Below are 23,886 nucleotides of genomic sequence, written 5' to 3'. Positions count from 1 at the left end.
AGTCATCAGGTCTACTCCACTTCCTTGTTGCCTGCTTAGACTCTTGGCACTCTTAGGTGAGCAGACTTAGTCAGCCTGTGTTGCCCTAACAATGTATTAAGAAAACTACAGCAGATATCCATGAAATACGTCAGTCACAGCTATCACTGCTGTCACTGGAAGCTGTTGAGTTCCTGCTCTGCAATTGATCAAAGTTAGAATAAGTCACTACTGAACATGATGACATACAGCATGACCTTCTAAGAGTTCCGCCTCCACCTCACTGTCTGAATCATGTGTGGATATGTCTTCATCCTGTGTTGCACTGGCAGCCACCCCATCAGCCACCAAGTCATCAAAAAATTCCACCATGTTTGCCTCTTCATCGGGTTCCTCAATATTATGCAGCCCCCTGGGACCATGCTGTGGAGCAGGGACACGCACTGCACCTAGTGAGTGGTCCACAATGTTGCATGCAGTTGACAGTAGCTGCACATCCACAGGCTGCTGCAGCAGGGGTTGAAGGTGTCTGTGTAGATCAAGATACTTGCAAAGTACCTGCACAATACCGAGTTGAGCACCTGAGGATTCCTCAGACCTGTAGGTGCATACTGCATGCTCAACCACTCTTTGAATCCACACAGCTGCCAGCCACACCTCCTCTTCCTCACATTGATCATGCTGCAGCATCATGTTGATCCCATGATGTATGTTGGGGTTGATGAACCATTTGGGTGGTGGTGCTCCAGTAGTATTGAACCAGAGGGTATACCAGATGGGGGAGTCCACATTGGTGTCTAGAGGGATACTCATAGGAATCAAGCATGGAACATTACCTGACTGTACCCACACCAGTTGCGGCTCAATATGCTGCAGTGCATTGATGGCTAAGTTGTACCACCGGATGGCCTCCTTGCATGAATGATCACAATGCATTATCTTGGCCTCAACATGCATGATACCTGTGATATCTGTATGGAGGTTAACAATCACCTCAATGACAACATGCTGCGCTTCCCTAGGTGCACCTTTGTTGGTCCACCTTCATTGTGGCGACATTTATGGCAATGAATCACTTCCATCTCCATGTTGCAGTGCACAAGCTGCCACACTATACCTTCCTTCAACACCATACATTTTGACAGTGCAATGATGTAGGGAATCTGAGCAACATATATGGTGCTTGATTCCCTTGATGATACAAACCACTCTGAGCTGTTCCGCAAGATGTGCTACAGCTGGCTGCTGCTGTGAGATACAATCGATTAAGGTGCAATACTGCTCAATGTTGATGACTACATCATTAGTCAGGGTACTTTGATGAAGCCTGGATTCTTCATAGGATGTGATAACCATTGTCAAAGCATCCCAAAGCTGCTGCACCATTGAGGCATAGTCCTCAGCAACAGTAGTTAAACTATCCACATGATATTTTGCAACAGCTTTGTACCCTGAAGCAGGTTGAATAAGATATGGAGGGGAATAATATAGAAGTGACTTACAGGAGCAAAGGGATCATTGACTATGCTGTTGGTCAACCCAGAGTGTCCACAGAGCAGATGTGGTATATCCAGATGAAGGTAGTCCCACATCTGCTTTGCAATGCAGGTCTTGTACATGGCAATGCTGATGCTGCTGCAGTGCTATGTGCAGCAGTTGCCCTTCCAAACTGAATAGATGGCAATTGGGCTATGTTACATGTGGTAGGTCACTTCTGATCCTGGGAATCTATGAACTCACAGCCATGATCCTCCCACTGGGAATCAAATCTGATAACCAAGCCCATATCTGCTCACAACCCTCCCCATTGGTCAAGCCAAACCTGATTCATTTTCAAGGGTGAAAGAGAAGTTGGCAAGCCCACTAATGCCCATAAGTGTGCAACACAGACATTGCCCATGTGATGCGGCCTTCAAGCTCTGGCATCAGCCTGTGCTGTGATGCTGTGAGTATTGTTCTTTGGTATGGAGTTGGTACACACCTTCCTTACAGATCTGTGTAGCTGGCAAGCAATGTCATACAAGATGCCAACAGTTGCTGCAGTGTGAAGCTGATCCATGACCTTTTGCACCAAGGCAACAGTATAGAAATGTTTCTCTCCTGTGTCTACCAAATTTGTCAAGTGCAGCAGCACATTGTGGCAACAAACAATTGCAATGATGCCATGGACACAATATTGGCTTGAGTTCATGCGTCTTCTTTCCAGGTTAGCAGGTTCAAAAGATGCCTCACACAAATCAAACACCACATCTTCCTCAGATGCAGTAGGGCAAGACAGAGCACCGGGTCCTTCAGTGGCTGCAGCGGCAGTGGGTGATGATCTGCCCCTCACAGCTGCACCTTGTGAACCTACAGCAGACTGGCCTTGCAGCTCCTGCACATGGGATCATGCTGCGGCTACCTCTCCCTCACTCAAGAAGAACTCAGAGGGGATAATGGCCGGGTCTTGGGCTATCTGAGCCATTTGATGGTGTCCAAATTGGGCATCAATGCAGAGATGGATGTCAGGGTTACTATACATACATAAGGTGAATGCACTGGTGGTAAGATATGAATGCTTACCTCTCTATATCTCCCCCCCATGTCGATTGACAAAAACAAAGTGGGCAGAGAGCCTCTAGCTGCAATAGCTGCCCATGAGCATGCAGCACTGCAGCAAGTGAGGTATGATAAATCTGTCAGATTGTCTGCTGCTGCTGCAAACGTGACAGCATGTCAAACCAAAGAATGGCCTCAGGAAACTGTTTTTCAAATGGTTTCTGGATGCAAGTTCAGTGGTGGTACAGCTGTGGACATGTGTTATGTGCCTTGTTTTGGATCTGGTACCTCTGAAGGCACAGTGTTGCAACAACTCCTTTGCACCAGCCAGAAAGAGACTGTGTTTGACGGTTGTTCTGGGACAAGAAAAAATCCAGCGCAAGAACAGAAATGGCCAAGCATGGATGGAGCGGAGATGATAGGAAGTAGCTGCAGAGGAGCAGTAGTTGGTGCAGCTGTGGATAGCATGTTTCTCAAGTACAGCAATAGATTGTTACAGTTTGCACAGCTAATGCCATTATCAGGGGGGAACTTGCTGCAGGAGTGGAAATGCACAAGATATGTCCAGTAGCTCAATTACTCATGCGGAAATTTGAGGAGTCAAACATATACAACGACTTTTTTCTGCAGTTGTGGGAAGATGCTGCATCATCCACTGCAGGAGCCTCAGGCAGAACTCCATCAGTGGTTCTACCAAGGAGGGTATGAGAGCAGACCATGCAGTCCACCATTTGCTATGCTGAGCTGCTCCTGAGACCACAGCTTTGACTCTTGATATATTACTTGATGCATTGCTCTTGTTGTCAGTTTGCATGCAATGCTGGCATTTCTTTGGGGTGGTTTGGTGAGGGGATGTGAGGAATGGATCATTGGGTATCAGTGAGGAGAGGAGATCACACAAGACGGATGGCATGAAAGCTGCATCAGCTGCGGCAGTAGGCCTAGGTGTGGGTGTGCCATCTGAAGTTGTTCCTGTACTCTGTGGAATAGCCATGGCAGTTGAACCTGTCAGGGGGGCTGCTACCACACCCAAGTCAGCCAACTGATATCAACAGAAATATGAGGATATACACTAACCAGGACCTCCTCTAGCAATGCATGTCATCCGTCAGTGCGGAGTTTGAGGGAGTGCTGATTCCAAAGGGGAGTTGCAGCGACTGGTAGGTTTGTGCTGAAGCACATCAACCATAGCAGCAGCAGCATGTGCCCCTTCAGTGACCCTCTTCAACCGGCTGGGCCAGTGTCATGGTTGTTGGGTCATAGAAGGGGTGGTCAAAAAGGATGGAAAATGATGGTCAGCAGTAGGGGGTATAGGAGGTATTGCACAGCCCCTCTTGCTCCGGCAGTTCATGGTGGTGGACAGGGCATGGAAGACACAAAGGGAAGGCACCCCGCACTGCAGCTTCCATTTTTTTTCTCACCTGGCACATGAGTGCATGAGTGAGACACGCCATGGTGTTTTCATACACATACTGCAATGCCACACACTGGCTGTTGCCTAGGCACAGTGGTAGCATGCACAGGGAAGCAAAATGAAGCACAGAGAGTTTCAGCATTCATTGATCCATGCCCATGTGGATCTCTTGCATGGGCATGTGGTGTACAGCAAGCCAAATGGAGAGTTCTGCAGTATGGGTGTGGAACACAAACTGATTCTAGCCATTTCAGCACATGCTGCAGCTCCTCCAGCATTGAAAGATGATGCTACAGCGCATGGCAGGACTGTTGTATGCAGCATCATGGGCAGCACTGTTCCTTGCAGCATCATGGGCAGCCATTTCCAAGCATTTGATGGAGTGGACATAGTGGGATTATTTGAAGATGTTGCATCCAGCAGCAATGGGACTTCAATGAGTGTTCCTCCTGTGCTGCTCAATGTATGGGGAGCACAATGTTGCTGCTACAACTGCTGCAACTCCAAGGGTGAGGTAAATTACATGGAGGCTGGAGGAGACTGTCTGGGGAATATAATCTCAATGTTGACCCAAGCCCTATTTCACCTATGTACCATATGGTCCTGCAGCCTACATACAACATGTGATGGTGCTTAGCTGGATTTTGCAAGTCCAAATAGAAGAAAAGTTGGCAAGTTTGTATCCATGTCAGTTGGATGGCTACAAAGTCCCAGTTGTGGCTGCAGCCATACTGTGGGTGTATGGTGTATGGTGTATGGTGCTGCAGTTGGGGTGCCAGAACTGCTGCTGCTGTGGAGCTTGCTGCCTACCCAGTATGGTAATGCAGCAACAGCCACTACTGGCCAACATAAATGGCACATGGCTAAGGTGGAGCATGAAGAATTGGAGGTCTGCACATCCCACAGGGTGGTTGCAGCCCTCCAGTGGGTGGTGGTGCATCCTGCTGCAGCTGAGGTGGCAGACAAGCAGCTGCAACACATGTTCCTGCCTGGCTACCACTGTATTATAGCAACAGCCACTACTGGCATACACAAATGGAGCATGGCTAGTGTGGACAAACAACAATTGGAGGGCCACCCATCCCCAGAGGGGGCTGCAGCCTTTTTGTTTCATAGCCTGAATCATGCTGCAGCCTAGCAGCCAGGTGGGCTTTGTTTGCAGGCTGCTGCATGCTGCAGCCCACCTGCAATATGCATAGCTGCTGCATTGAGTGCTGCTTACCTGGGATTGCATTTGACTGAGAGCTGCAGCTGTGAAACACACATGAATCAGGCTGGGCTTCAGAAGTCAGGGTTGCAGAGCCATCCTTCCCCCATGGGGGTGCAGCCACATTTGTTTCTCATGCTGCAGTGCAGCTGTCTTATGCATAGCTGCCGCATTGGGTGCTGCTCCCCAGGTATTGTATTTCACTGGAACCTGCAGTTGTGAAGCACACATGGTTGAGGCAGGGCTTGAGAAGGAAGGCTTGCAGAGCCATGCATCCCCCAAGGTGGCTGCACCCATATTTCATTTGCATCCTGCATCCTGCTGCAGCTGACCTGCCATATGCATAGCTGCTCCACTTCTTTCTGCAGGGCCAGTGCAGCATGGACATTGTAGCCAGTGCTGTGTACTACATAGCCTGTATTAACATCTTGCACCTGTAGGGTGATCCATCCCCCAATGTGGCTGCAGTGGTATCTCGTTGTGTGCTACATCATCCTGCCAGTGAGCTGCGGCAGAGAACCCTGTGGTACAGTTCCATGCTTGCCTAATACTCCTTCACAACAGTAGCCAAAGCATGACATGCCTTAAAAGTAACTGGTCAGTCTAGAAGCCAATAGCATGTCTACACATTCCTGTTCATAGCTGCAGCTGTATTCAGATCAGGTGCCACAACACCTGTGTTTTTGTTGCTGCAGCACGCTCCTACAAGGGTCCATGGAAGCAATTTATGAACAGTTTCCGTGGACCCTGACACAGAAAATGCTTCCACTGCTATGGCAGTACACTTCCACAGCATTTGTCATCCACTGCTGCAGCAGTTGCTGCAAATCTAGTGCATTCCCTCTGGTTGTGCTGCAGGTCTGGGAACCTTTGTATACATGTACACATGCCTCAAACATGTCTTAGACACCTGCTACAGTGTGTGTACATGATCCCCTCATCCCTGAAATGCAATGTTTGCTGTTTTCACACATGAGCCAGCATGACCCCTGCAACATTGGCTGCAGCATACCCCTCCACTGTGTTTTGGGCATGCGAGAAAAAGGGTCCTAATGGACCCTGTTAAAAGTTAGGGGGGTCTGGTGTTTATCTCTGTGCATTGTGCGTGGGTTCTGCACAGCCACTGTCGCATTGCCAATTTCAGGCGGCTGCAGACACACCAATTGCAACTTCAACCTATGTATGCCAGTACTCGCTCAATATGGTCGATCAATCTAGAAATGAAGAGCCACACAAAGCGAGGCAATAGAGACCGAAGGACACAGGTCTGCAGACTGCCGAGATGGGCACAGAACCTGCAATGACCGTTTCGTTGTGCTGCGCTCTGCTTGTTGTCCATCGGTGGTTGGATATCGTTCCTCGCCGCTTAACTTTATGCCACTCGAATTCGACCCGATGATTTGAAGCGAGAATACGGGATTAGATAGGACAACGAACGGGAAAGGAGTGGCGGAGGAAGAAGAAGAAGAAGAGACCGATACTGAGAAAGCAGGGACGCATGTCAGTGACTTCCCTTCCGGTTTATGCAAGGAAGCTACAATCTGATAAGTCTAATAACAGTCATCTCGGGGTACACGCGAATGTCCACGACTTCGTGTCCAAGGGATCAAGAACAGCCAGATACGGACTCCGACCCGCCGAGGACTTCGAACTGTATATCGCCTATCCGGAGCTACTGCCCTCTGTCACCGCAGTGACGACGGTCTTCGTCGATTCGCACACCATGTCGACCTCGAATACCTTGCAGGGCTTGGATGTGTCTTTGCTGTCTTTGCTGGAATCTCTTGTAGTGCCGACGGTTTCGAGAGAAACCTCTGCCGTTGATGCACTCTTGACCGTCGACGTTGTATCCACTGTGCTTCTGTCTGTCATCTCCCAGTGGGACTCACTCGCCGGAAACGTATTGGAATCTGAGGCTTCGCATGATGAGCAAAGTCTGTTTCTAGAGATATGCGGACGACGCACCGCAAGGCCGCTGAGGAACTTGCTCCATGGTTGTGGAGTGGAGAGATTCTTGCGGGAAGTGAATACCTTCCATTCGCGGGCCTCATTGAGCATTTGGTGCGTTGTCTGCAGGATCTTTGGTTGATTCAGTCCTCTTGTTGACGCAAAGCTAGAAAGGGGTTCCGTACTATGATCCTATCACTGAGGGATTGGAGCTTCCTCTTGCCCCATAACAATCGCAAGCTTGTCAACACGCCTCTAGATTTGCCACGTCCTCCAATTGTAGGAAGGTCTTCCACAGTGCCGACTACACTTTAGGCCATACGCGGAGAGGAACACTGGCGCACACACTTGGCGGCCTCCGTGAGGACTGCATTGACATCCGCTTCTGGAACGCCCACCTGCTCTGCATCCGCTGCAGCACTTCTCAGGCCCTGTACCAAAGCACTGCAGTCCGATTGGATGACAGTCGGTCTTGCATGGGTGTATGCCTCGTGAATGGCGTGCATGGTACCCCCACATCCGTCACCAAGCCGTTCGGGACAGGACTTTCGAAAATTGCGACCATGACTGAGGAACAAGAGGGACTGAGTTGGCAGAGACGGTGACTAGATTGCAAAGAGTTTGTTCAGCATCAACATACGTCTTTATTGACTCGGAGGGGCGACTGAATCGCAACTGCCTGGCTGCCTCATGTTGTCGACTTCTGCACAGCCTTCGACCAGAACATGTGGTTCCCAGGCGCCGGAAGGACACCTATTGAGGTTCAACTCCCACAACGCATCACTCTATCCTTCTACATTCTCTACATGCTCGTCAACCTAACAATGAAAAAACAACATCCCGTTACGCAAGATCCAACCGGAGACCCAGGTACCTCGGAGCCGCCAGTCGACCTGTACGTGCCGCCTTATGGACGTACCGAGGCAGAACTTAACTGGTCCGCCGTTCAACCATACCTGCAGAGCCGTGGATACATGTTGCGACCTCGATATCATCCGGGTTGGGTAGGATCATGGGTCGGGACGAAGAAAAAACCGGAGAAGTGTGTTGATAGCATCGGAATCAGCGTGCGTGCTAGGGTGTCGCAATGTACCCCCACACTCTGAACATCTCTTCAGGAGCATGGTGTTGTGATAAATGCGATACGAATGCGAGATGGAGCACCAGTTCTCCTCAAAATTTGGTCGTCGACGTCCGCGCAAGATGGGAACGAATTGGCGGTCCTCCAATATTTCTCTGATCCTGCACGCTCGGGCGATCCCGACAATCGCTGTGTTCCGCTGCTTGACACGATAGACATGACGGAGTGGCAAGAAAGGGGGGTTGATTACGTATTGGTGGAACCAATGCTTTGCACGTGGGACGATCGGCCCTGATGATGGCAGAAGCACTGTCATTTGTCCGTCAGGCGTTCGAGGTGGGTGGCGATGCTTTCGTTGCGAACCCGGATTTTGAGCGCTTCCTTCAGGGCCTGGCATACATGCACTCTCACAACGTTTTTCATGGGTATGTTCCGGCATTCTTCGTCATTCTCCCTCAGTTGCTGAACTTGACATATTTTCAGAGATATACACCCGGGTAATATCAGGATGGACGCGAAGAACGTGTTTCCGAAAGGCATTCCTGGGCCGTACAACTTCCATCCGGACCATCCTCTCCTGATGAAACAAGCGAAACGGTTCAATACGATGCAGGCACCGCCAAAATACTATTACATTGACTTTGGCTCGAGTACTATGTTCCCCAGCTATGAAGAGAGAAAGCTTGTCCAGTTCAACGCGGCGGCGTTCATACCACCTGAGTGCAAGAATGACGCCGATGCACTGTATGACGGATTCAAGGCAGACATATTGCAACTTGGAGCTACCATCACGATTCTAATAAGGGCATGCGTTTATGTTCTGATAGCGTACCTGCCGCGACTGACCCAAGCACACAGGACCGACCAGAACTTAACTGGGTCATATATGCGCTCCTTTCGCGCATGCTGAAGAGAGATCCAGAAGAGCGTCCACCGATCGAGGCGTTGGCCACAGCCTTTCGGGAAGTTCTGCGGGATATGTCTAACCGAGAGATGCGGCAAAGATTGAGCTGGACCAAAAAAGCTAGCCCACCATTTCCACTGAAAGTTCGATATTGGTTCGACTATCTTGGGCTGTGGTGGCAGTCTTTCCGCTACGGTCTCCCTGACGATATTCTGCTCAACGACCCGAGCGAATTAACCCCGACCCGCCCGACCCGTCGCCAAGCTGCGAACACCGCTGACCGGGAAGCGAAACAAAGATTAGGCTGTATCAGAGAAACTCGCACTGGAAGCTCTGCAAGCCCGACATCGAATAGACTCTCTTAGGTGCGTCAACACGGCTACACAGGCACACGTCATCACCGTGATAAACCCACCGGAAGTCACATAATATGGACAACATCATTGTTATTATTTATTGATGAGAGTACTCGTGTGCCTGCTATATATTGTACATCAGACTCGCCATGAAATACAACTCAACACTCCTGTGATCCATCCAAGTGTGTTTTTATATCAAGGCGCCCCATCAGTAGTGCCGCTAGTAAGTAAATCGACCGGTAGTCCATATCTCTTCACATCGTTCCACAGTTCGGCATAATGCTCTTTGGTATCGAAAGCCCTTTCGAATGTTGTCATTTTCGACGTGTCTTCCCACCCTATGCGTTCTATCATTTGTGTTTTGGTCAAGTTCCGGAGCACAATAGTGAGAAAATGTCGTTTGATCTGAAATACGGTTGGTCGAGAAGAGGGACTTTGAACAGTCATTCTGCGAATCATAGGAAGGAGAAACGTGAGGCCGGGGCGATTCTCAACATTCTCATCAGTCTAGGGGAAATGGTAGATCGTTGATCAAGCGCACCTGAACCATGGCCAGGAATGTCATGCCGAGAGAAAATACATCACCTCTGAAAGGGTCGTATGCTTTGGTTCGGTCATCCTTGATTTCGGGAGGGACAAAAGACGTTGCAACCGAAAGAACCAGTGCGCTACCCATGAATGTCCGACACATGCAGCTGGAGCCAAAGTCAATATAATAGTACTTTGGTGGTGCCTGTATTCTTGTGAGACGCAGCAGGCCGGTCTCAGACATACGATGTCCGGGATTCAGAGTAAATGCACCATGAAAGCCATCTGGAAACATATCATGAGTGTCCATCAGAATATTATTGTGTGATATGTCGCTGGATGCAATGTCAACACATTGTCCCTACAGTGAGTGGCTTGCGTACCCATGCGCGATATTATGAAGGTGCATATACTCCAGTCCCTAAAAATAATGGTTTGTGGACCGATTTGTGGACTAATGAGCAGGAAACACGCACTTCTAAAGTTTGAAGGACAAAGGACAACGCTTCGGCCACCATGATGAAAGGGGGCTCGTTGTAGCTCCGCAGGAGCGGCTCAACCAAGACTTTCACAAATGGTTGGCCAGGTATCTGAAACATGTCCAACAGAGGGACGCAGTGGTTGGCAGAATCATTGATACGGCTGGGATGCGAAAAGTACTGGAGGACATCAGGCTCGACGCGATCGAGGAAGTTGTCAAACCAGAGTTTCAGCATGACATTCGAGCCGCTTCTCCACTTGGCGTCCAGTAGAAGTTGTTTTCGGCCCTCCGAAGGATTCAGTGCTTGAACCATGCGCACATAGAGAGAACTTACGAGCACGATACTATCCTCGCATTCTTCGGGTCGCTTGTTGGTCCCAACCCAGGAACCAACCCAGCCATCATGATACCGAGGACGAAGAGTGTAACCTCGTCTGGCGAGAATCGGCGCGATGCTACGCCAGACGTGCTCTCCTGCGTTGAGACCGTAGGGAGCGTTGATATCGAAAGATTGTTTCATCGGCGAAGTGTTCATCATCGTTCGTTATCAAAGCGTTGTGGTACTGAGCTGAGGGTCGATGGTCCACGTTCTTGAGGAACGAATTGGGTAGATATGTACAGGGGTAAGTGCATTTCGAGAGCTGATATTTATACTTGCGTTGAATGTAGAAGGTGGGTCGAGATTGAAGACATACGCGAGCCATGTGCATTGAGTTGACAAATGTAAAGAGGAGTTCGAGCGGGGCATTCTCGTGCTCCCTTTCTGGCCACTTCGTACATTCCGATCGCCACGTGCATACATAGCCTATGTCTGCAGGCCCCAGTTTGAACCGAGGAAACAGCCTGATCTCGTACGTTTATCGCCCGTCGCCAGACCGCCTGTGCACAAGACCACGGACCATCAACCAAACCCATGTAGAAAACTTAGGACGACAACACCACAGGTACAGGGGTATCAGGCGCGCGCGGGACGTGCGATTCCCTTGCGTGCTGTACCTTTTCTTCGCTCCTCGGGCGCCGGGGCCGTGGGCCGGCCTGCCTCTGGTGTAAATCGGAGGATGACGCTGGGGACCCTAGGCTGCGCTGGAAGAAGACAAATCAGCATCAATATCATCATAGGAAAAATGGAGGCAAACACACTTGTCTTTATATGACAAAGCGAAGAATCGTATTCCTACTCAAGAGGGAGGTTCTTCTCGCTCCTATCTTGCCGCTCTTTGTTCATGCTTGCCTGGCTTCTTCCAGGCGTCTCATCCAGATGTTCGTTCTTGGTTGATCTGCAGAATGGTGCTTCGCTGGAGCTTGCAGCAGCTCGATGGTCTGTTTTGGGCAATCCGTTCGCAGCACCAAAAGGTAGCGGGCAAGTCCACCTCAGAGCTTAGCCTCGCTCGAGGAGAGCAGCCCAGGGCTGGATGTCACGTAGCTCGCCACGTAGTGTCTACACGAGAATCAGCGTAGATACGAGGACAGTTCCATCAAGCTGGCACACCTTATTACTGGTGCTGAGCTATGGCTCCAGAGCTTAAGCCCTCACCCCCTTGGGCCTCCCCCTTTCTCCCCGGGTCCTAAGAATGTCCACCTGATCCCTAACGAACTGGGTGTAGGGGAGGACAAGAATGTGAGATCACCTCATCTTCAAAGATATTGTTATTTTTTGTTAGGAATAGTAAATGAGACCGCAATGGACAGAGGGAGAAAGGCAACACAGGGGCAAATCGGTGCGCCACGGGCCCCAGCCCTCGGTTCGGCTGGTAGAGATGTGTATGGATAAGGACGGAGAAGGTGGAGGCGGCATGGAGATGGAGTGTTCGGAGATTTGCCGCAGGGGTCAGAGCAGTCCGTGGATTCGGCGACAATTGAGCCGCATGTCTTCTCACTCGGCCACCAATACGATATCGGCAGTTTTGAGCCGCACGTTGTCCTGCCGGATCCTGAACTCGTGTGTTCCGCTCGGTTGCCAGCATCATTGTGTACCAAGATTACTGAAAACTTGTCACTTGTCGCGGGAGGTAGACAATAGGAGAATAATAATGATTGAAGACAACTTGAATATTGTTAGGTGTCTCGAGTCCTTTCGCACAAAAGTGCGCAGAAGTTGAGACAAGGAAGCAACTGAGACCAGACGGCACGTGATCATACACCTCAGGCAAGCAAGACAAAGACATGAATCGGCCTGGCACGCTCGACAGTCATTACCCCAGTCCAATCCTCGTCATAGAAATCAATGAAAAGCTATACAAGAATATTCTTTGGTAAGCCGTACCGATATGATTGCCATAATAGCTTCGAATACTCCTTCCAACACCATGCATGAAAACGAATCGTTAGTTTCCCCGCCTCCTTCGTCCACGTTAGCCTCCGGCGCATCTGCTGTTTCGTTACCAGCTTTAACGTTTCTTTGAAAATATCGGTCATCTCTTGAGCGGTCGGACGATCGTCGGGATTGTCCTGAAGCATCGGCTTGAGGGGGGGTATAAGAAAGCGCAGCTCAGGGCGCTACTTTCAAAACGTCAAATTGTCATACAGCCCAAAGATTGTGCTACGGACCAGGATTTCCCTCATAATGGTCAGACCAAGGGAATAGACATCCGCTCTGAACGGATCGTAAAAGCCATCAACGTCTTTCTTGACCTCGGGTGGAAGGTAGACGGCAGCGGTCAAACGGACGGGCTTCCGCTCACTCTCACTGGAGAACTGAACGCTTGAACCGAAGTCGATGTAGTAATACTTTACTGGTACTTCCAGCCTTGTAAGACGTTTCACACCTTTTTCAGAGAAGCGACGCCTAAGATCGAAGGTAACAACCCCGTTGAACCCGTTGGGGTACAAATTCGTTGGGTCTATCATGATGTTTCCGCCGTGAATGTCACTGTTGCAGTCATCAGCTCCATTCCATTCAGGTTTCTATCCTTCTCACCCGTGAGCCACATTATGGGAATGCATGTACGCGAGACCCTAGTTAAACTCAGTTGCCTTTTGCCGACTCGTCTGGCGGAAAGAGTGAAACATACCTCCAGCGCTTGTAGAATAAAGTCCATCGCTTCGGCAGCGATCAGATAAGGTGGCTCCTGCCCTCGTCGCAGAAGCGGTTCAACAATAATACACTCAAATAAATCCGACCGTCCAGGAATAGTCAGGGTACCCAGAAGAGGAACACAATGGTTGTTAGGATCACTTGAACGAGCAGGGTCGGAGAAGTACTGCAGAATGGGGAGCTCCTTTCCGTCCTGCTCGTTGTTATTCCACAGCTTGAGAAGGACACCACGGTTGTCACTCATTCGCACAGCATCCATCAATATCAGGTGTTTCTGACAGCACTCAGTTCTTTCCCTAACTTCTGGAAATAGAGGCCGCGTACGGTAATCGGGATGCTGTCCTCACAACGCTCTGGTCTCTTCCTCGTACCAACCCAGGATCCCACCCATCCTAGATGATAGCGGCGACGTAGCATATATCCTCGTTTCTCCAGGTCTTTCTGCATGTCCGCCCAGTTCTTTTCGGCGGTAGTAAGACTGTAGGGGTCATTCACGTGGTTAGTAGAGCTGGCTGCTTCAGACGCTCGATCGCTCTGGTTACTCTGCTCGCCTTCCGGGTCGCCTGGAAGAACATCGTTCGCAGCATTGATCGAGCTCATTGGGATTCGTAGATGACGCGGAGAGAAGTCCCAGGGCGCAATGAGGCGACCAGATTGCAAGGTATGAGCACATGTTAGCACAAGGATACCTCGTTCACCAGTGGCTGTCCACAACAAAAGAAGTACCGGGTGGCAAAAGTGAACGCTCTTTGTTCGTTCTTTGCGAGTTAAATTCTGCCCACCGTCACGTGTTCGTCGAAAGAGATCCACCCATAAGATCGATATCGATACCTGCGACGATGTGTTGGGCATACGCCAGCCAGGTGACCTTAGCCGACGAGCCATTGTAAGCGTCTCGAGCATTCCCAGCGCCTTCCAAAACAAGCACAGAGACCCAGGTAGCGTCCTCAACGTCCAAGCCCAGTCGACCGCAGGAGCTCCCAGACCTGGACACAAGCCAAACGATCAACGATTCACGATTCATGCAGATGCAGATAAATTACAATGCCAACATGACAGGGTATCAACTGTCGCGGTAGATAGATGAGAATGTGCGTGTTGTAGCTTTTTTCTTTTGCTCCTTGGGCTGCGAACGGCCGGAGATCTAGTTCCCGACTTTGGATACGAGCCTGCGGGTTTCTTGCGGTGTGAACCGGAGGATGACGCTCAACACCCTGACGAGATTTGGCTGAATACAAATCAGCACCAGTCAGCACCAGTACAGGACAGGACAGAACGAAGAAACACTGACTCGCATCTCCTTATGCTCCAAGAACTGGAGGATCACGTTCCTCAGATACTCCAGATTGACCTCTTCTTCGTTCTTGCTCAGGCTGGCTTCGCTCCTCGCCGGGCTACCAGGGGCAGGCGCAGAAGCAGTAGGGTAGCCATTCCCATTCCCGTTGTCCGTCGAGCTACGAGAAAGGATGTCGCTCGTGCTCCCAGAGGCGTCACCGTTCGGGGGCGAGGTGATCCCCGTCCGGGCGGAGAAGTATCCTACGCCGGGGTTACGCCCTCGTTCGAGGAGCGCAGCCGAGGACTGAACTTTGCGGAGTTCGTCGCGGAGTGTCTGCCACAGGCACACGGTTAGCAACCGCATCCAAATACGCTCCCCAACCCACACACGCACCTTATTACTGCTCCTGACTTGCTGTTCCCTCCCCCTCACTTCCTCCAGCTCCTTCTCCCTCTCTCCCAGCCTAAGCCTCAACACCTCCATATCCCGCCTCAACGCCGCCTCCTCCCGTCTGAGCCTCTCCCCCTCCACCCGACCCGCAGCAACCTCCGCCTCCCCCGCGCCTACCCGATCCAACAACCGCCTCATCTCCAGCTGAAGGTTGTCCACCTTCTCGTCCCGCTCCTTCTTCTCCCTCACAGCCTGCGCGTACTCCCTGTCCTTCCCATCGATGACGCGGCGTAAACGCTCTACCTCCCGCCCACGGTCAGCAATGTCCCTCGTCCACTCCTCTTCAGCGCCTTGCCTCTCCTTAGTTAGAGCAGCCAAGCGCTCGCGGAGCTCCGCCACTCTGCCCTCCGCGCGCTGCTCGCTCTCAGCTAACAACCTCGCCACCTCCCTCCTCCGGCCCTCTTCTTCCCCCCCAGCACCCCGGCGCAACTCGCCAACTTCCTCCAAAGCGACTGCGAGCCTGTCCGATACTTCCCTCAGCTGGTAGCCAAGTTCCCCAGTCTGGGCCTGGGCGAGCTCTAAGGCCGATCGGGAGGACTCGACCTCTGCCTGCCGAAGCTGGAGTTCGTCGAACAGGTGGTCGCGTTCTGCCGAGAGGGCGGTGTTGGACGACTCGAGCGCGGAGATACGGGATAAACGGAAGCAGAGTTCTTTGTCGTACGCGGCCTGGGAACGATTGAGATTAGCATACACGGGCAAGGAGGGAGGGAGGAGGGAAGAATCACCTTAGCGTGGATAGCGTCGAGCTCGTACTTTTCCCGCTTGGACCTGAAGTCCCTCTCCGCAGCCTCCCGACCCCTCAAGACCTCAGCAGCCATATCTCTTCGAACAAGTGCGACTTCCCTCTCCTTCTCCCCCCTGAGCCTCTCTCTCTCCCTATCGAACTCCTCCCGCACATCTCGTTCCTTCCGCGCCGCCTCTTCTGCATTACGCACAGCGGCAGCAGAGGAAGAGACAGCCTCGTCTCTCTCCTTTTCGGCTTTGACAAGTTTCTGCCTGACGCTCTTGAGCAGCTGGACAGCCTTGCCTCGCTTTTCCTCTTCCTCTTTCACGAGCCCTTTGAGCCGTTCCCCCTCGAGCTTGAGCGTGTCCACCTCCCCGCTCTTAGAAGCTTGAGCAGTAAGCAGCGCCTCGCACTCCGAGAGCTGTTTGCGCACTTGTTCTAGCTGCTGGGTCCGGGATACCCCTTCGAGCCTATGCGTATCCCTGAGCTCGTCCATCCTCTCTTCCTGTTCTGTCTACCCATCAGCCCCGGGCTCCAACACCAGAACCAGACATTCAGAGAACCAGATACGCACGCTTTATAAGCCCCTGCAACCTCGCCACTTCCTCTTTCGCTTTCCCGCTTTCGTCCAAAAGGGTTTGCAGGCACTCCCTCACTCCCTGAGGGGAGAGCGTCTCGAGATTAGTGAGCTCCCTGAGCACGGCGAGGAGCGCAAGCCGCTCCCCTTGCATCTTCTTAAACGACGTTGATATTTCTATTCCGCATGAGCACGCGCATCATCCAAAAAGGGGGAAGGAGGGGGGGACGAACCGGCAAACCGCCCTTCCACGAGCTCTAGTCGTTCGCGCAGTCGGGCAGTTTCTTCTCCTTCTTTGATGCTGCTGTTTGGGAGCTCGCTCCCTCGCCTGCTGCGGGGGTTTGGCAGTGTCAGGGGGCTTTGCACTTCCTTTTGTCGATCAAGCTCCACCTCCTTCCCCTTTTCCCCTTCTCCATCCCCACTCGAACCTCCATCTGCAGCATCCAACCGAGCAGCATCCGGCAAACTCATGGACCGGGGACTGCTCACCCCCTCCCTACTCTCGGCCAACCTCGGCGTGCGGGGAATGCTCGTTGCGGGCAAATCGGCTGCCGAGCCCGAGCTGACATATGCGAGTGGGGATGATGATCCTACGAGGGAGACTGAGCTTGCGCTTGCGGATGCGGATGCGGATATGGTTGGGGACGTGGTGGATGGAGTGGGGGAGGTTGACTGCCTCTGCCTCCTGCTGCCCTGATCTGGTGAGCTTGGGCGACTCGGTGGCAAGGGAATGGAAGCGGCGTATTCGAGTGTCATCTGCGGTAGTTGCGTATCCAGTTTCTGCGGTGTCCTTCCCGGTGTCAACGTCGGCGGCGTTGGAGGAACGACGCCCAACGCTGGCAGTTCCTCTGCAGGAGTCGCCGCGCCCGAGTCATCACCAATGGTAAAAGCGCCTCTTAGCCTGTCCTCAAGAGTCATCCTACCCGATCCCATATGCACGTGTATTGATCCAGAATCTGATCGAGATAGTGGAGGTTGAACTGAATCAAGCTCACGATCGACGCTGTTCTGTTTCAAACGGCGTTCTTCAGATGAGTGACGGGCGAGTCTGAGTGAGAATGCAGAGAATGGGATAGAGGGCTTGGCGGTGTGAGAAGGGGAAGGGGAGCGATCGGTTGATCGACGTGGGGGTGAGGCAGTAGAAGCAGGAGCAGGAGCAGCAACAGAAGCAGAAGCAGACGCCGTTTCCCCTGGATGAGGATGAACGCCTGCCAGATGCTCGATCGAGTCTATCCCGTCTTCAAGTCGTTTCCTCAGCTGTTGGAACATCCAGGTATGTCGCAAAGGGTGAGCGTGATCTAGCCTCTACTCGGTAGATTCCACACAGGGACCAGAACCAGGAGAAAGAATCCGTCCCATGAGCACGTGCAGTTACTTCCGCACTCTCATATCACCTCTCCCTCTCTGTTCACTTCCTCTCTAACACAATGTCACGCACACTCAAGGCAATCAGACTCGTGCGTTCAAGACACATCTCCACAACGGCAAGGCAGAAATCTGCACACGGAGGGCCACACTATAACGAGCCATCTGGATGGTTATTCGGCGAAAAGGTGCGTACACCCCTCCCCCATCCTCTCATCTACTCACATCCACTTACACCCATTTCAGCCCCTCCCCGCAGGTCAGAAACGTAAATGGGAACCATGGGAGCTCCCGTGGTATATCGGCATGTGGGGGAGTATCGCCGTCGCGGGCGTGGCGTTGTACTACAAGCCTGATACGTCGTGAGTCTTCCTTCCTTGATTGGGTTTGGGTCGGGATCAGGATCGGGATGGCGACCAAACATCGTTCACCGATATCCTTCATCACTCGTGTTCAGCCCCACACGTCCCCAACATCCCCCCCTCCCGTCTACCCCCTTCCCCTCCCTTATCCCCCCCCTCCCCTCGGCGTTCTAACCTCGCCGCAGTATCACCACATGGGCCATGACCGAAGCCCGTCGGCGGATGGACGAGCGGGGCGAAGCGTACAAGTACGTCCCGAGCAAGTACGTACGGGGGAGCGAGGCGTGGGAGGCTGAGCAGGCGAGGCTCAAGGCTGAGGGAGCAGCCGAGGGGGAAGCAGGCGAGGAAACTCACTGAGAGAATCGGGACTGCGGATAAATGCACTCGAGAGGGCGAAGGGATCGGGAATCATGTGCCGTTGAAGGCTTTTCGGTACAAACCGAATAATGCTAGAAAGAACTATCGTATCATACGCATATGCATATGTATGTGTATTCCCTTCCCCCTCCACTCGTGCCTTGTCTCGCCCCCGCACAACTTGCACGAGATTGTCCACCTGTTGAAGTCGATCCCCCTCATCTATGGATCGGAGCGGTCAAGGACGTTAGTGCTCCTCGTTCTCGCAGTGCGCTTTGTACGCTTCTTCGGTTAGGAGCTCGTCCATCTGTCACGGATGAGTACGTGTTCGGAAAGGGGAAGATGGAGAGAAGTGAAGATAGACGGGACGGGGGATGGTGGATGGGGATGTGGGCCAGGAAGATGGGGAGTGGGGTGGTAGGACGCCAATGCATGCATGCCCGATAGGCAAGGACACAGAATATAAAGCGGGAACGTTTGCCACCGGAAGGAGGGGAGAAGGCAAATAGAAGAGATGGGAATGGCAGAATGGGAAGGACGTACCTCGGCAGGGTTGGACATCTTGATCCTTGCAAGCCAGCCTGTGGGATGTCAGTCGTTGTTTGGCAGGAAAGAGGTGTTGAATGCCAAGTTTGGGGAAGTGAAGCAGTCACAAGTTGGGGAATAGAAAGGGGGATTCAAGAGCGCGATAAGCGTTGTTTAACAGGGATGGGAGTGGGAGCAGGAAGGAGAAAGGGAAAAGGCCTGCTGGGGTGGGGGAACATCAGGAAAAGGAAGAGATGGACGCACCGCGTTCCTCAGGGGACTTGTTAAGGAGCCCAGGCTCAGAAGCGAGGATCTCGTTCACTTCTTCGACGGTGCCGGAGACGGGGGAGTACTGTAGGAGACGTTAGCTATCAGGAGGGGAGGAGGAGGAAAGAGGTTGGAGGAAGTGGGAGATCGGGGTGGGTCATGCGGGAGGTGTGGGTGGGGGTGGGTCGCGGAAAGGTATGAACAGCATGTCGCCAGAAACAAGAGACAAAGACGCCAGAGTGATGCTCATGAGAACATATCCAAAGTATGGAGACGTACGATATCCGACGCAGCCTTGACGCTCTCCACCGCGCCCAGCGGTTCTCCAGCGAGGAGCTCACTTCCCGGTGCAGGCAATTCGACAAAGACGACGTCGCCCAGGCTAGACTGGGCGTAGTCCGTAATCCCCGTCGTACCGGTAGAGGTCGCGTCGTCGTAGATGATCCACTCGTGTGCGGTGGTGTATTTCTTTGCTGTCGGGTGTTAGTGTTTAGCCGTGCCCTGTGGGGGAGTGTTGACATACTTGTAAGAGTGCGCACTGCCCAGGAACGAGCTGGGAAAGCGCGTGGTGCACGCAGCACTCGGCGAGCAACAAACGAGGCGCGGAAGAGGGACATGTTGGCAAGAGGCAAAGAGAGAACAGCAAGCAAGGAGAGGTGAAGAGGCGGAGTGGAGGAGGACAACGCTCGAGGAGACGGACAACGGACGGTAAGGGTCTGGAGAATCGGGCGCGGATGGAGGCGTTTTCTCCGACTCCGGGCGGAACCGAGGGCAGATTGCCTTTTATGGTTTGCCCCGGCGGTGATAACAACGTCCAGTTGCTTTGCTGGTCTGTCCTCTGTCCTCACATTTGATCCTATATTAACGTCACACAGCATATTAAATTTCGATATGTTCATATTAGTGTCAATGCAGTGTTTTACATCCTTCACTATCACTCTTTTTTAGTCTTGCGCTTCTTCCTCGCTCGACTTTCCCTGGGGGACTCACTCCTGGTCATCGGCCATGTCGGCGCCCGGTCTTCTTTGGGGGCAGGATGATCGACAGTCTCCAGATCTGTTGGGAACACATCAAACAGATTGCTGTATAGCGAAAAAAAGCTTCTCGGCAGTTGAGGAGATGTTATTGTTCCAATGTCCCTGATCGGCGTAATGGGCCTTCGCAATGATCTTCCCAGTCTTCTTCACACATGACCACCACGGCAAGAATGGGGTCGGCACCCTATCCTCGTCAGTTGCTGGTTTCTTGCCTGTTTCCGACAGTCGACCAAAAATCATGAACTGTTTGCAATAATAGGACGTGTTTCTGTACCCGAACAAGGTATTCCTGACTTCAACCTGCAGGACAGGCACCGGGTCGGATCGAGGCACACCGAAAAAAAGTTTGTACACCGCCACCCGATACAACTCTTCAGCATCATGAAGTGGGATGACCCAGAAATTAGGTATTGAGTGCTTCACCCGTAGTGGGAGATCTGGTGGAAAAACAACGGGGATGGTTCTGTCCAAGGGAATGGACCGCAGGGGAGTGTATTTCACTTGTGGTGGGCGATCTGGTGCGGCAACAACCGGCATGATTGTGTGCAAGGGAATGGATCGCAGGGGAGTTTCCTCTTCGTCGTCCTCGATGATATCGGGGAAGTATATCCGCAAAGACATGACCTTCTCTGCCGCCGTGAAGAGCAGAGTGTCCTGTCCTCATAAGCGACTTGCATCAAGATGATCTGGATGACACTCACGATTCATATGGTGTGGGACATGGAACAGGAGGCCCAGTCAGCCGCATGCTCTACATCACTCAGTGCTCCAGAAGGCTCATGGCTGTCTTCTGGCACCATCTACATATTGCTGAGACTAAACCCCCGTGTCGATACTCGGCCAGCGTTAACATCATGGGCGCTGGAGACGATGAGAGCCCAGATAACAGAGATATGACTCCTGCTCACCTGCGGTGTCGGTCACACAAAACAATACAAACATGTCCAGCATCCATAACCCTGTTCAAGGGTACGCCGAAAGTTCCATAAACAGTTCTCCAGCGCTGCCGTCGTATCCGCAATATGTCACTGCTTTCTCGGTCGCCGTCTTCAGAGTTCTTGGGTGTGATAAGCCTTCCTTCCTTCGTGTCTTCTACCAACCAGGACTTGACGATCGGAACGAAATGTCGTCATCCCCTGTCCACACGCTCCTCCCTTTCCGCTAGAGAATAGTCGTTCGACAGATTCCGCGTGAAGGCTTCGAAGATATTGTCGAGAATATGCTCTTCCGAGGGACGACCGAGTCACGCCACGAATCCTTGAGCACCGCCTTGATGTCGTTCTCATCTCGAACCAGGAAGATACGAGTTGCAGAACCTCGGATATACTGGGCGCGTTGGTTGAAGAGCAGTTTTGTCGGCGTGTACGTTCGGCTCGCCCCGTCTCCGAACGATATTTTGAACTCGTGGTTCCCGCCTGACAGGCGGACGACCGTAGGGTCGATGCCGAGGTCGAACTCACTTCCCTTCGCTATTCGAACAACGATTCGATGAGGAAACGAGGATGCTGCTCAAAAAGACGACATCAGATTAGAGATTTCCCCATTCGATGTCCTCAGCTCACCTTAGCAATATCAACCTCTTCCAAAACCACCGCCCCCACCCTGGACATCTTGCAGCATCGCATGATATTGTCGACGAACGTTGAGCCATAGACACACCATCGCGTGATATCGCTGTCAAGAGCCAGATGGAGATACGATATCGCCTTGTTCTCTATCTGACTCTTCATCAGTTATGTTGCATCCTCATCAATCAGTGGGGAGAACCTCGACACATTCGCTCGACCGTGATTTCAACACCTGCACCTCACGAACATTCATCCAACCAACAGTCGAAGTGGGTACCGTTGACAACGACGACCTTGTAAATAACATGTCCGGCTGAGATTGAACTGTCCCGTGATGAAGCCGGTGCTGATACAACAGTCTTGTCTGTTCGGGTTCGGCAGACATCGCAGGATGGAGTGAAGAATAGCGTGCACAATGGGCGAGAGAGCACCGTACAGGTCGGCATCTCTTCTGACGTTTCCTCCCTCCACGCTCCCTCCACGCCCTTCTAGCTATAGAATCCTGTCACTGGATCGTATAAACCACTTTCCGTGAGCTGATCGTGTACTGTTTCCACTTCGGCTGATTCCATGTGCACGCACGGTAAGATGGACGAGAGCCAGTAGATGCAGTTCTCACTGGGACCAGGCGATTTTTGCGATGTTCAATTTCGCGACACTCGTAGAGCGAGTGGAAGGTTGACCATTGATCGGATTGCGTGCAATCAATAGAAGGTACTTGCGCATTGCGTGACCGGCAGGAAGAGTTCATTATGACAGGAGCCGACGCGACACCAAAACCGGTATCCTATGTAGCCCACAGGATTTGTGTTCGATGCACGCGTTATCTTGTGCGCAGAATCCGATTAGATAGTTGCTCTTCAGTCAACAATCTATAACAGGGAAGCTAATGCTACTGGCACGGTGACAATATGCTTGGGAAAAGGAGGAAGACATTTGTCACGTGCGCGCAAATGTCTATTCTTTTGCAGGACAATGACCATACTCGTCTGTGGTATTCCGCCCGATGCAATAATGGTTTGGTACATTAACGAGTGTCACGTTGTATATCTCTACAGGCGTATAGATGCACCAGAATTCCTACTCTTTATTGGTTCTGCGTTTCTTCGTCGCTCGGCCTTGACTGGGAGATTCACTCCCCGGTATCGATGGGTGTGTCGGTGCCGCATCCTCTTTAGGGTCAGGATAATCCGCAATCTCTAGATCCGTTCGCATCGTATTGACCAGTTCGACAAAAAGTGAGCAGATGTCCTGTAAATTGGGGTAGAACGTGTCGTTATTCCACTCCTCTTCACAGTCATAATGGGCTCTCGCAATGACTGCTCCGATTTCCTTCAGGACAAGCCACCATGGCAAGAATGCGGCCGGTACCATCTCCGGGTCGGTTGCCGGTGTCTTTAGGGGCTCCGACAGCCGACCAAAACTCATGAATTCCTTGCGATCATTTGATGCGTTTCCATACCCGAACAAGAGGTTCCGAGTGTGAACCTGCCTCGGTGCAGGCACCGGATTTGCGGCAGGCACGCTATGGAGGAGTTTGTAGACGGCGACCCAGTACAAATCTTCAGGATCATGAAGTGGAGTGTTCCAAAACTCAGGTGGCTCCGAGGCTACCTGGCCCTCCTGTGGAGCGACAGTGTGTGTGATAGTCTGGCCAAATGGATCGCGGTTTTTATATGCTTGACGTCGCTTGTGCCGGACGGCATCGCGTGGGAGGTACATCCAACGAGAGGCAATCTTCTCTGCAGCCATGAAGAGTGGAGTGCCCTAAGAGCGATATTAGCGACATGCACCGGGATGCAACACCAGATCGTTCAGCATAGTCTCACAGTTCTTATTGTGTGGAACCCAGAACGGGAGGTCCAGTCGGCCGCATACTCAATATCGCTCAGCGCTCCAGAAGGCT

General features: G+C 52.0%; 10 protein-coding genes across 10 annotated transcripts; 1 reads left to right on the top strand and 9 right to left on the bottom strand.

Annotated features, from left to right (window-relative positions):
* Nucleotides 1-130: 130 nt before the first annotated feature.
* Nucleotides 131-936, bottom strand: DACRYDRAFT_18432 (uncharacterized protein; the record flags this gene model as incomplete). Its single annotated transcript, XM_040771360.1, has 3 exons — nt 131-178; nt 229-776; nt 816-936. 3 exons carry the CDS (start codon nt 934-936, stop codon nt 131-133), a joined length of 717 nt encoding a protein of 238 aa, XP_040624817.1.
* A 955-nt stretch (nt 937-1,891) lies between these two features.
* On the bottom strand, nt 1,892-2,170 carry DACRYDRAFT_58247 (uncharacterized protein; the record flags this gene model as incomplete). The annotated part of the gene is made up of 1 exon (XM_040775489.1): nt 1,892-2,170. The coding sequence occupies one exon, from the start codon at nt 2,168-2,170 to the stop codon at nt 1,892-1,894; it is 279 nt and encodes a 92-aa protein (XP_040624816.1).
* A 4,630-nt stretch (nt 2,171-6,800) lies between these two features.
* On the bottom strand, nt 6,801-7,591 carry DACRYDRAFT_111437 (uncharacterized protein; the record flags this gene model as incomplete). The annotated part of the gene is made up of 5 exons (XM_040769240.1): nt 6,801-6,968; nt 7,028-7,048; nt 7,104-7,217; nt 7,271-7,389; nt 7,432-7,591. The coding sequence occupies 5 exons, from the start codon at nt 7,589-7,591 to the stop codon at nt 6,801-6,803; spliced, it is 582 nt and encodes a 193-aa protein (XP_040624815.1).
* A 300-nt stretch (nt 7,592-7,891) lies between these two features.
* On the top strand, nt 7,892-9,435 carry DACRYDRAFT_111436 (uncharacterized protein; the record flags this gene model as incomplete). Its single annotated transcript, XM_040769239.1, has 5 exons — nt 7,892-8,152; nt 8,204-8,422; nt 8,494-8,591; nt 8,650-8,977; nt 9,025-9,435. The coding sequence occupies 5 exons, from the start codon at nt 7,892-7,894 to the stop codon at nt 9,433-9,435; spliced, it is 1,317 nt and encodes a 438-aa protein (XP_040624814.1).
* A 189-nt stretch (nt 9,436-9,624) lies between these two features.
* DACRYDRAFT_119109 (uncharacterized protein) lies at nt 9,625-11,018 on the bottom strand (the record flags this gene model as incomplete). Its single annotated transcript, XM_040770726.1, has 5 exons — nt 10,773-11,018; nt 10,434-10,724; nt 10,341-10,378; nt 9,971-10,292; nt 9,625-9,918 (listed from the first exon to the last, which is right to left on the bottom strand). The coding sequence occupies exons 1-5, from the start codon at nt 10,974-10,976 to the stop codon at nt 9,625-9,627; spliced, it is 1,149 nt and encodes a 382-aa protein (XP_040624813.1). The 5' UTR covers nt 10,977-11,018.
* Nucleotides 11,019-11,809: 791 nt separating this feature from the next.
* DACRYDRAFT_111434 (kinase-like protein) lies at nt 11,810-14,072 on the bottom strand (the record flags this gene model as incomplete). The annotated part of the gene is made up of 6 exons (XM_040769238.1): nt 11,810-11,876; nt 12,702-12,934; nt 12,986-13,307; nt 13,356-13,393; nt 13,450-13,746; nt 13,797-14,072. The coding sequence occupies 6 exons, from the start codon at nt 14,070-14,072 to the stop codon at nt 11,810-11,812; spliced, it is 1,233 nt and encodes a 410-aa protein (XP_040624812.1).
* A 507-nt stretch (nt 14,073-14,579) lies between these two features.
* Nucleotides 14,580-17,731, bottom strand: DACRYDRAFT_24839 (uncharacterized protein). The gene is made up of 6 exons (XM_040773877.1): nt 16,733-17,731; nt 16,497-16,676; nt 15,924-16,432; nt 15,142-15,864; nt 14,764-15,081; nt 14,580-14,700 (listed from the first exon to the last, which is right to left on the bottom strand). Exons 2-6 carry the CDS (start codon nt 16,651-16,653, stop codon nt 14,617-14,619), a joined length of 1,791 nt encoding a protein of 596 aa, XP_040624811.1. The 5' UTR covers nt 16,654-16,676; nt 16,733-17,731; the 3' UTR covers nt 14,580-14,616.
* A 201-nt stretch (nt 17,732-17,932) lies between these two features.
* DACRYDRAFT_119107 (glycine dehydrogenase) lies at nt 17,933-19,992 on the bottom strand (the record flags this gene model as incomplete). Its single annotated transcript, XM_040770725.1, has 7 exons — nt 17,933-18,052; nt 18,111-18,226; nt 18,412-18,890; nt 19,127-19,164; nt 19,373-19,460; nt 19,655-19,848; nt 19,899-19,992. The coding sequence occupies 5 exons, from the start codon at nt 19,990-19,992 to the stop codon at nt 18,831-18,833; spliced, it is 474 nt and encodes a 157-aa protein (XP_040624810.1). The 3' UTR covers nt 17,933-18,052; nt 18,111-18,226; nt 18,412-18,830.
* Nucleotides 19,993-21,573: 1,581 nt separating this feature from the next.
* On the bottom strand, nt 21,574-22,022 carry DACRYDRAFT_111430 (uncharacterized protein; the record flags this gene model as incomplete). Its single annotated transcript, XM_040769237.1, has 2 exons — nt 21,574-21,876; nt 21,975-22,022. The coding sequence occupies 2 exons, from the start codon at nt 22,020-22,022 to the stop codon at nt 21,574-21,576; spliced, it is 351 nt and encodes a 116-aa protein (XP_040624809.1).
* A 1,038-nt stretch (nt 22,023-23,060) lies between these two features.
* DACRYDRAFT_111429 (uncharacterized protein) lies at nt 23,061-23,732 on the bottom strand (the record flags this gene model as incomplete). Its single annotated transcript, XM_040769236.1, has 1 exon — nt 23,061-23,732. The coding sequence occupies one exon, from the start codon at nt 23,730-23,732 to the stop codon at nt 23,061-23,063; it is 672 nt and encodes a 223-aa protein (XP_040624808.1).
* Between the last annotated feature and the right edge of the window lie 154 nt (nt 23,733-23,886).

The sequence above is a fragment of the Dacryopinax primogenitus genome (genome assembly GCF_000292625.1).
Source record: "Dacryopinax primogenitus strain DJM-731 SS1 chromosome Unknown DACRYscaffold_21, whole genome shotgun sequence".
Lineage (NCBI taxonomy): Eukaryota > Fungi > Basidiomycota > Dacrymycetes > Dacrymycetales > Dacrymycetaceae > Dacryopinax > Dacryopinax primogenitus.
Note: the sequence above shows the minus strand (reverse complement) of the source record. Positions and strands in the feature narration are given on the sequence as shown.